Below are 11963 nucleotides of genomic sequence, written 5' to 3' on the forward strand. Positions count from 1 at the left end.
TGAGTTAAAGTGTCTGACCGGAACAAGCCGACGATATGTGCATCTCCTCTTGATATTGATGATTCCCCTAAAGTTTCGTTGAATTCCAGCCAGTAGTTGCAGAGAACTACTCCGGAAACAAAATTTTACTCTATATGCATTTTACATAACTTATCAAGGGCCATAACTCTGAGTTAAAGGGTCTGACCGGAACAAGCTGACGATATGCGCATCTCCTCTTGATATTGATGATTCCCATAAAGTTTCGTTGAATTCAGCCAGTAGTTGCAGAGAACTACTCCGGAAACGAAATTCGGACGGACAGATTCCATCGGCGGGGGATAAAAATTGAACACAAGATGTTAAGATACAAAAGTTGCTTGCAAAATCTGTAATGCTACGGCAACATCCAAGCCATGGTGAGAAGGAAAGCCAACAATTAAACAATAAGCCAAGCTAGTAATGACATCATCTTTTGTAAATAACATTTATTTTACTCACTTTAATAGGATTTGCATCATCTTTTCCGCCACCTAATCTTTCTTGTGGATTTTTGCGTAATAACTGCAATAGAATTCATATCATTCCTGAACAATAATTTTGATAAAATGTCTACTTTTATGAAGTTACATATGAAATGGCATTGTACAGTACAAAAGACAATATTGTATTAAAGCTACAAATAAAGCAATTCATCTATTTTCCCCAAAGGTCAAAATTTCATCAAATCAACATTTCAAATTAATTTAAGAGTTAAAATTATTAACAAATTTCTACTTTCAGCTCTGTTAAATTTATATGCAAGAAGATTTTTTGTGCAAAAATTGAAAAATTGTAATTTTGCAAATTTAGCAAAATTTAATATGATATTTTCAAGGTCTGGTCAGACTGGAGCTTATCGGGATTTTACTGTAATTAAGTAAAAGCAGTTATGCTGAATGGCATAATAAGTTTTGTTAGATTTAAAGTTACATAAACACTGGTACAGTCATCTGGTGACTTTCCAGCTTTACTGGTCGAATAGGACGTTTGGTGCCTCAAAAGCATTATTTCAAACATCAGGACACCAAAGAACACCGTCCGTATGCTGGCCGAACAGCTTCCTCTCATGAAACAAAGCAAACTACACAACAGGATTCCAACCCACAGTAGTGAGGGGCAAATGATTTAAAGCTGAGACCTTAACCAAACAGTCACAAAACATTAAGAAATATTTCAACATAACTCTTGTTCTTTTCATCAAGTAAAATGAGGTTCAGAATACTGTACAATCAAAGTATTATAATTTCATTTAATACTTACCCTTTTAATTAGTCCCCGAGCTTCATTTGTTAAATATGGAGGTAAACTAAGCTTGGCTTTTAAAACCTGAAACATGTAATTATAAGATTGAGAAAGCGTAAATAAGAAATCTTATTGGTTCTTTTTTTTGTTGAATTTTATGTCGCACCAACATAGTAAATGTCATAACTATGACTTTTTTCCAGCCTAACTGATGGAGGAAGACCTCAGGAGCCTATCCATGTGTCTGGGCACCTGAGTAGAACCACCAATGTTCTGTAAGCTAGCTGGATAGCTTTCTCACATGATGACTCCAAGTCCCTGATGGAAATGGATCCCACAGCAGTGAAGGGCAAGTGGTTTGAAGTCTACGACCTTAATCACTCAGCCCAATTGTTTTTTTTATTTTTAAGCTAGACCCGTTTTATAGCAGACAAAACTAATTTATATGCCTACATCCCTGCAGGGGCAAGGGCAAGGACATTATTTGGGGACAGATAATGTCATGGGCTCCAAAAACTGTTGTTCAGCTGACTGGTGTCATAGACCTTTTGACGTTTCATTTATATATTTTCAAGTGTTCAAATACAATACTGACATCTATTCACACATATTAATGTTTTTTTGGTAGAAATGCTATCTTCCTCTGACATATAACCTATCTCAAAAGGGCAATAAATTGAAAGCTTTGAATATTTTTTCAACATACCTTATCTATAGTTTTCTTTCTATTTTCTCCAGTGAATGGTGGCTGAAAAAGAAAAAGCAACAAAAATTTCAAAACATTCTCCTTTAAATTTCCAGTGATAACTAGAACAAGAGGCTTATTTAGGCCTGTGGTAGGCACAAGTTTGCCTGTACTCTTGCCTACATGTGCACGTGATGGTCATAATACAGTATTTCAAGATTCATAGTTATACCTCAATTGGTTAAATGAAAAAAATGGAATGGTATAAAAAGGAGAGCCAAAAGTATGATGCTGAGAAGATGTCAACATAATGGTGAGTAGGATAGCTTATCTAATTCTTAGATTAGTTAACCTTTAAAACTAAAACTTACAGCTCCAGTCAACATGTCATACATTAGAGCACCTAAGCTCCACCAATCCACTGCTTTACCATGTCCCGTTCTGGTCAAAATTTCTGGTGCCCTAAAACAAAAGAAGGGAAACATGACAATTGCCCTAAATCAAAATAGGTAAACATTACAACAATTGTCCTAAAACAAAATTACATCTGCCCAAAAACAAAACAGGCAAGCCTTATAACAATCATACTAAAAGAAAATGGAATTCAGTTACGGATATTCGTTATCTATAATGACACCTTGTATTTCAATCAATATTCAATTAAGTGATCATATTTAAAACATTTTAGTGTGACTGTCACTAGAGGAATGAAGATGGCAGCTATAAAAAGCGGCCAAAAGAACTTGTAAATTAATGTACAAAATATTTTGAAGGATGCGATCTAAAATAACTTACATATATTCAATGGTCCCGCAAAATGTGTGAGTGACTGCGCCTTCATTGATGGATTCCTTACATAATCCAAAATCTGTCAGCTTTACATGACCTGAAAAAACATTCACACTGCAATATATTGCTTATACATGTACATGTATAGTATATACCTCTGTTCTATTGGTTAGGTGTACAGCCTTTAACTTCTTCGAGTTGTAAAGGTCAAAGAGTGAAAGTCAAGCCTTTTTGCTGGCACAAGATACACTTCTAAGGCATAGCTAACACTCTACACTACCAACTTCCTTGCTAAGTAATTTAAAGTCAGCAACATAAGCCACTTCAAGACAGATGCCTAACATGCATATTATATAAACATGTTAACTTGTATTCTTAGTGGGGTATTATTTTTGTTCACTAAGCATGAACTAATATTTATTTGGAGCAAGAAATGGTGCAAGCCACCCGACTAAACCAGGAATTTTACCACTATTATTGAATGTCCCAGACAGTCCCTTGAAACTCCTGTTCTAAGTATATTTACAACAATGGGTAGAAAGTAATGGAAACATTGAAAGGTAAAATATATCTCATGATTTTTCTTTATATTTGTATAACATTTTAAGAGAGGTGCAAATCAGCACTTATCCAAGATGTGTTTCAGAAATATTCCAAGGAAAGGCTGCTTAACTTACCCTGAAGGTCGAGTAATATATTTTCTGGTTTTAGATCTCTGTAAACTATACCAGCATGGTGTAAGTGCTCTATGGCTAAAGTTATTTCTGATAAGTAGAAACTGAAATTGTAAAATAAAACATTTTAGCAATAAAATAATAAAAATTCAATTAGAGACAACATTGTTAAAAGTATGTTATTGATAGTGAATTTAGAATTTTTTTTCCAATCATAACTGGAATGTGTTACAACAAATACCCAGAAATAGAAGAGTTACATAAACAAATGCATTTCCATTCTATAAATAGCATCAATATACAAACCTTAACAGAACAGCTTACAGTAGACATATTATCAAGTAAATGCGAACAAATACAGTAATAATTTAGAATGGATGACACTTTAAAACAACTTCAACAATCTTTGATGTGTCAAAACTATGTTTAAAAAAAATCTGATACTACAATAGGAATAATGTAGAAATATGATGATAAAAGTATTAAAATAAACCAATTATCCTTTAAAAGTCATCACTACACAGTCTCATTTTTTCCAAAACAGAATATGAAAACAAACATTCTAAATTCCCGTATTTATACAGAACATTAAGTTTTGTATATACATAGATCTGTCACAGGGTGAGAAAAATGTGCAGACTGACCGAGACTCAAACCGGGAATCCTCGGTATGCCAAACCACAGCTCTATTGACCAAGCTTACATACAAGCTCCCCTAATTAGTGAACAGTTCAGTACTGTGACAGTATCAACTTACCATGCTGTATCTTCCATGAAGATTCCTTCTCGTTCGAGCTGCATAAATAATTCCCCACCCGGCAGGTACTCTAGGATCAGGTATAATTTACCACCCGTTTGAAATGCATATATCAGATCTACTATGAATGGATGCTGCAAAAAAGGAGAAATAATATACATTACATTTATTTCTTAGTTTGTTTTACATTTTTCATAGCTATTTTCATGAACTTCATAGCTACTTTTTCTTATTTCATAACTATTTGTTTCACATTTTACCACAAAGCTATTTCCCTATATTTTATTTCTAAGCTATTTTCATGAATTGTGCAGCATTTTTTTACTATTTCATGTCATAATTTCATTGTACTTTATTTTATAGCTATTTTCTAGTGATTTATATAGAAACAATTGCACATTTTCCTTCTGTGAACCTGTAACTATTGTTTTAAAAATAAAATGCACCCAACTTTACAAGTGTAATGATAACTTTGACAAAAACGGCAAAAGCTCATGCAAATACCTTTACACATTCTAGAATATTTCTTTCTGCTTTAGTGTGAGCTGTGTCTTTGGCATTTCTAGCTATTGTGGCCTGCAATTGAAATAATGTATGATTTACGTACATAAGACATGAAAACAGGAAATAAATATGTCTTAACCATCCTGACAAAGTTTTTAATAAAGAAAAGGATAAGCAAAGGTTCATGGGTAAAATTTTTAATAAATAGAATGATAAGCAAAGGTTCATGGATAAAGATGGCTACCTTACAAAACAAGACTCTTCACAAGGGGTGTAGATATTCAACTGTGCATCTATATTTATTGTTACAAGTATGATTTCACATAACTGTAGAACCATACTCCAAAGTCTCCTTTTTTCTCAAATTATTGGAAGATATATTAATTAAATTATTGAATCAGTAAGTAAAGTTATAAGTCACACCTACCGAGTCAAGGGCATGTGACGACATTAAAACTATACTGATACAGAAAAGCATAGATATACATAGGCACATAACTTTATATACGTTTTGAACGTTCATAAATATATCTAGATAATAATAATTATGATAAATTTAGTTTGTAATTATCATAACAAGAGCCACCGCCGGGCGGGGGCAACGCTCGACTTTTTACTTTTTCTAAACGCAAACATAGAAAGGTTTGAACATATATTAACGTTTCCTTTTTATAAATTTAGTTTGTCTGTCTTGTCACATTAGTTTTCTTTATATATTTTGTATATATATGAATAGAAACATTAAGCATATTTCTAAAAATAGCAACAGTACGCAATTTCTTAAAATAGCAACATGACGCAATTTCTCAATATAGAAAAAATGACGCAATTTCTAAAAAATACAAAAAATGACATAATTTCTAAAAATAAAAAAGTGATGCAATTTCTAAAAATAGCAACAATGATGCAATTTCTAAAAATAGAAAAATTGACGCAATTTCTAAAAATAGAAAAAATGAAGCAATTTCTAAAAAAAAGAAAAAAATGACGCAATTTCTAGATATACTAAAATAGAAATTATGACGCAATATCTAAAAATAGAAATTATGACGCAATTTCTAAAAGTAGAAAAAATGACGCAATTTCTAAAAATAGCACCAATGACGCAATTTCTAAAAATAGAAATTATGACGCAATTTCTAAAAATAGAAATTATGACGCAATTCTAAAAAATGACGCAATTTCTAAAAATAGCACCAATGACGCAATTTCTAAAAATAGAAAAAAATGACGCAATTTCAAAAATAGAAATTATGACGCAATTTCTAAAAATAGAAAAAATGACGCAATTTCTAAAAATAGCACCAATGACGCAATTTCTAAAAAAATAGGAAAAAATGACGCAATTTCTAAAAATAGCACCAATGACGCAATTTCTAAAAATAGCACCAATGAGGCAATTTCTAAAAATAGCACCAATGACGCAATTTCTAAAAATAGCACCAATAACGCAATTTCTAAAAATAGAAAAAATGACGCAATTTCTAAAAATAGAAATTATGACGCAATTTCTAAAAATAGCACCAATGACGCAATTTCTAAAAATAGAAAAAATAACGCAATTTTCTAAAAATAGAAATTATGACGCAATTTCTAAAAATAGAAAAAATGACGCCAATTTCTAAAAATAGAAATTATGACGCAATTTCTAAAAATAGCACCAATGACGCAATTTCTAAAAATAGAAATTATGACGCAATTTCTAAAAATAGAAATTATGACGCAATTTCTAAAAATAGAAAAAATGACGCAATTTCTAAAAATAGAAATTATGACGCAATTTCTAGAAATAGAAATTATGACGCAATTTCTAAAAAATAGAAAAAATGACACACAATCTCTAAAATTAGAAACAATGACGCATTTTTCTAAAAATAGCAACAATGACGCAAATTCTAAAAATAGCACCAATGATGCAATTTCTAAAAACAGAAATTATGACGCAATTTCTAAAAATAGCAAAAATGATGCAATCTCTAAAAATACTAAAAATAGAAATTATGACGCAATTTCTAAAAATAGAAAAAATGACGCAATATCTAAAAAAAGAAAAAATGACACAATCTCTAAAATTAGAAACAATGACGCATTTTCTAACAAGGAACATCGCAATGCGATGCAACCAGGTTTTCAGCAAAATATTTCAAAGAAGCTTTGTCATGAAGGGGCATTTGTTTTGAATTGAACTTTTAGGAGGAATTATGGCTTTTTTAATATTCCTCAAACAAAAATGATTGAGAAATTTTATGTTGTCTATTCGCCTTTTTTTCCCAAATGTTTTAGAAAGGTAAACAGTACTTTATTTTTGCTTAATTTTTGCATTTTTGCGTCTCTTGTCATTTTCTTTTGTCAACAATATTGGCGTGTGGTGATTTGTGCGATATCAAGAAAAGTATGTTCACAATTTTAAAAAAATACTTGAATGATGTCTTGGAAGAAACATGGGAATTTAGTGAGCGCCAGGGCACTTGATGACAAAGCTTCTGTGAAAGTTTGGTCAAAATCCATTGAGAAATGTAGGAGAAGTTGCGCACTGTAGAAATTGTTTAGTATAAGGAAAAAATATATAAAAGGGCCATAATTCGGTCAAATATTATCCAATCACAAAAACCCCGACAATATGTGCCAGGCACTTTGAAAACAAAGCTTCTAAGAAAGTTTGGTCAAAATCCGTTGAGAAATGTAGGAGGAGTTGAGCACAGAAGAAATTGTTCTCTATATATTTTGTATAAGAAAAAATATACAAAGGGCCATAATTCGGTCAAATATTATCCAATCACAAAACCCCGACAATATGTGCCAGGCACTTGATAACAAAGCTTCTAAGAAAGTTTGGTCAAAATCCGTTGAGAAATGTAGGAGGAGTTGCGCACAGAAGAAATTGTTCACTATATATTTCTATATAAGGAAAAAAAACAAAGGGCCATAATTAGGTCAAATATTATACCAATTGCAAAACCCTGGCAATATGTATCAGGGCACTTGATGACAAAGCTTCTGAGAAAGTTTGGTCAAAATCCGTTGAGAAATGTAGGAGGAGTTGCGCACAGAAGAAATTGTTCACTATATATTTTATATAAGAAAAAAAACAAAGGGCCATAATTAGGTCAAATATTATCTAATCGCAAAACCCCGACAATATGCCGCCAGGGCACTTGATGACAAAGCTTCTGTGAAAGTTTGGTCAAAATCCGTTGAGAAATGTAGGAGGAGTTGCGCACAGAAGAAATTGTTACGCCCGCCCGCCCGCCCGCCCGTCCGCCCGCCCATCCGCCCGCCGACATACCTCAATCTAATAACCAGTTTTTTCCTTCGGAAAACCTGGTTAAAAAAATAGCAACAATGACGCAAATTCTAAAAATAGCAGCCAATGATGCAATTTCTAAAAACAGAAATTATGACGCAATTTCTTAAAAATAGCAAAAATGATGCAATCTCTAAAAATACTAAAAATAGAAATTATGACACAATTTCTAAAAAATAGAAAAAATGACGCAATATCTAAAAAAAGCACCAATGACGCAATTTCTAAAAATAGAAATTACTACGCAATTTATAAAAATAGAAATTATGACACAGTTTCTAAAAATAGCACCAATGATGCAATTTCTAAAAATAGAAATTATTGACGCAATTTCTAAAAATAGAAAAAATGATGCAATCTCTAAAAATACTAAAAATAGAAATTATGACGCAATTTCTAAAAATAGAAAAAATGACGCAAATATCTAAAAATAGCACCAATGACGCAATTTCTAAAATAGAAATTATGACGCAATTTCTAAAAATAGAAATTATGACACAATTTCTAAAAATAGAAAAAATGATTGCAATCTCTAAAAATACTAAAAATAGAAAATTATGACGCAATATCTAAAAATAGAAAAAAAGATGCAATTTCTAAAAATAGAAATTATGATGCAATTTCTAAAAATAGAAAAAATGATGCAATCTCTAAAAATAGAAACAATGACGCATTTCTATAAAAAAAAACCCAAAAAAAACAATGACCCAATTTCTCTAAATAGAAACAATGACGCAATTCTATGAATAGAAACAATGACGCAATTCTATAAATAGAAACAATGACACAATTTTAGTTATTGTTGTTGTTTGTTGTATAAAAATATATATATATAGACACACACACACCAATAAATATTTAAATATGGTCATTTACTGCACAAATCTGAGAAAATTCAGTAATTTAACCTTCAAGGTCAAGGTCATTTAAGAGCCCAAGCAAAGTTGGGTTTTGATAAACAACAAGGTCTGGTCCTTAAGAATGTTCTCTAATAATATGAGTTGATCCCTTCAATAATAGCAAAGTTACAGTCAGTGACCGCCAAAACAATGAAAATTTCAATAATTTGACCTTCAAAAGACAATGTCATTAATGTGTGAAGGTCAAGGTCTTCCGGTATATCTTTAACAGTAATCTTTGAAGATTATTTATGTTCAAGTTTCAGGGACAAATCCATTCAAAAATAACAAACTTACAGCCAATAAAAGCCAAAAAATGAAAAATTTCAATAATTTGACCTTCAAAGTCAAGGTCATTTATGAGTGAAGGTCAAGGTCTGGCTGGTTATTTTTAAGGGATATCCTTAAAAGATTATTATGTTCAAGTTTGAAGACAATCCATTCAAAAATAACAAAGTTACAGCCAATAACAGCATGAACAAGCAAAAATTGGACTTTTAACCTTGAAGGTCAAGGTCATTATGGTATGAGGTCAAGGTTAGTGTGGTCTACTGAAAGGTCTTGTCCCAAGGGTATGTGTTGGGCCAAGTATGAAAGACAAGTTACACAAAAAAATAAAAAAAGTTATGGGTCCCAGGTACAAGTTTCGGACGGCAACGGCAACGGCAACGGCAACGCCGACCTGACTGTAGCAATACCTCTATTTTTTTTTTCAAAAAAAAAAGTCGAGCTAAAAATGAAACAATAGGTGTATTCTATAATCATGGTACCTTTTTTTCAAAACCTTCATGGCAAATATTTCCCTTTCCCTTGTCCAGCGACTTTTCGCACTTGGAAAACCTGAAATACAGAAGACCAAGGAGATCAATGCTCAAGTTTATTTGTGTTTCTTTTCTGGCTTTTACACCAATTTTATCACATTTTTTTGGTCATACCTCACAGTCAATCACCTAAAAGGCATTCCTGGATTACGTACCAATAATGACCAATTCCTCAACAAGTGGCCAACTTCTATCAATTGCCTCTGAGAATCTTTAAGAGTTCTATACTTGTCCAGGAAAAAACGAATTCATACAATGTACTATGTAAATAACAAGATTATTAAATTGGGATCTTTGACGCTTTTTTATTCATTGACGCATTTTTATATGCGTAAGTCTTTATGTCCCATAGTTGCAATGCCCCGCAGGAACATGTAAGACTCATGAACTAAAATCTTTTCTTCAGGGTGAAAGATTTTTAAATGATAAAATTACAATTTAAGAATCTAAGACTTGATGCTAAAAAAATTTAAATGATGAAAGTAGCCTTTTAATTTATACAAGCAATGTTGGATCAGGTGGGTTACGATTCAAAAAGTAGCAATTGAGGTAATGAAGTGTTTCTTTTCCTGAATCAAACTCAGTCAAATGTGGGTGAAGTCACTCTTTAGCATAGATGTGACCAGCAACCCTTGCTACGCTTCACCCGGGTTTTTAATTATTTCTGAGGCAAAGATAGAAACAATACTTTGTAAGGTCAAAGGTTATTTTAATATAAAAGGGTGAAAAAAACCAAAAATTAAAAGCATTTGATCGATGATTGTTAAAACTAATAATAATAAAAAGCCCGGTTTGGGCCCGGTGGCTCCCGAATAGTTTTGGCACGGAAGTAAACCCCTTGTATTTTTAAATTATGGCCCTTTGGAAAAAATTTAAAGGCAATAAATTTAAAATTAGCAAGGAGGTTACTTTTTGCCTGCACTTCAATCAATGTGATTATAACCCAAAAGTTTTTTGATATATTTTATGATTTCCCGGTTATGTCCCGGGCAAATTCAAAAGTAAAAAGAATGCGAAGAACAAATTTCCCCCTTTTACATTTACTCACATTAAATTGGGAAATTTTTTTAAAGAAACTTGCAAAATGGGTAAAAGGAAGGTTAATTTTGGGAAAAAAACAACGGAAACCTTTTTTTCTTTAAGGCCCTGTGACATTGACCTTTGACACCTAATGACCCCTAAATCAATGAGGTCATCTAATTCTTTTGGCCAATAACTAGGTTGAAATATGAAAGACTTTGTGATTGAATACTTTTCCCAAGATAATCAGCGGAAACCCATTTTGACATTTAAAAGCCCCTGTGACCTTTGACCTTTTGACCTACGTGACCCCAAATCAATTTAGGGGTTATCTACTAGTTATGATAATCACTATGTGAAATATGAAGACTTTGTGATGAATACTTTTCAAGATAATCAGCGGAAAACATTTTGACATTTAAAGCCCCTGTGACCTTGACCTTTGACCTAGTGACCCCAAAAATCAATAGGGGTACATCTACTAGTTATGACCAATTCACTGTGTGAAATTGAGACTTTTTGTGATACATACTTTTAAAGATAATCAGCGGAAAAACCATTTTGACATTTAAGTCCCTGTGACCTTGACCTTTGACCTAGTGACCCCAAAATCAATAGGGTCATCTACTAGTGATACAATCACTGTGTGAAATATTGAAGACTTTGTTGACATACATTTTAAGATAATCAGCGGAAACCATTTTGACATTTAAGGTCCCTGTGACCTTGACCTTTGACCTATGACCCCAAAATCAATAGGGGTCATCTACTAGTGATGACCAATCACTGTTGAAATATGAAGACTTTGTGAACATTACTTTTTAAGATAATCACAGCGAAACCCATTATGACAATTTAAGGGTCCCTTTGACCTTGAACCTTTGACCTAGTGACCCCAAAATCAATAAGGGTCATCTACTTATGATGACCACTGGAACTGTTGAAATTGAAGACTTTGTGAACCATACTTTTAAGTAATTCAGCGGAAACCTTTTGACATTTAAGGTCCCTGTGACCTTGACCTTTGACCTGTGACCCCAAAAATCAATAGGCGGTCATCTACTAGTTGATGACCAACACTGTGTGAATATGAGACTTTGTGATACATACTTTTAAGATAAACGCGGAAAACCTTTGAATTTAAGGTCCCTGTGCGACCCTTTACTGTGACCCCCAAAACAATAGGGTTATCTACAGGTTTTGACCAAAAAACTATTAAAATTGAAAATTTGTGTAAAATTTTTCAA

General features: G+C 32.4%; 1 protein-coding gene across 1 annotated transcript; it reads right to left on the reverse strand.

Annotated features, from left to right (window-relative positions):
- Positions 1 to 480: 480 nt before the first annotated feature.
- On the reverse strand, positions 481 to 9709 carry LOC132758464 (ribosomal protein S6 kinase beta-1-like; the record flags this gene model as incomplete). Its single annotated transcript, XM_060750139.1, is given in 9 exon segments — positions 481 to 543; positions 1282 to 1347; positions 1970 to 2011; positions 2320 to 2410; positions 2744 to 2834; positions 3415 to 3515; positions 4169 to 4302; positions 4673 to 4745; positions 9649 to 9709. Coding segments are annotated over 9 exon segments (678 nt in total), but the record flags the coding sequence as incomplete, so codon positions are not given.
- Positions 9710 to 11963: the final 2254 nt, after the last annotated feature.

Source organism: Ruditapes philippinarum, unplaced genomic scaffold, assembly GCF_026571515.1.
Source record: "Ruditapes philippinarum isolate M1 unplaced genomic scaffold, ASM2657151v2 ctg20791_1_1_1_1, whole genome shotgun sequence".
Classification (NCBI taxonomy): domain Eukaryota; kingdom Metazoa; phylum Mollusca; class Bivalvia; order Venerida; family Veneridae; genus Ruditapes; species Ruditapes philippinarum.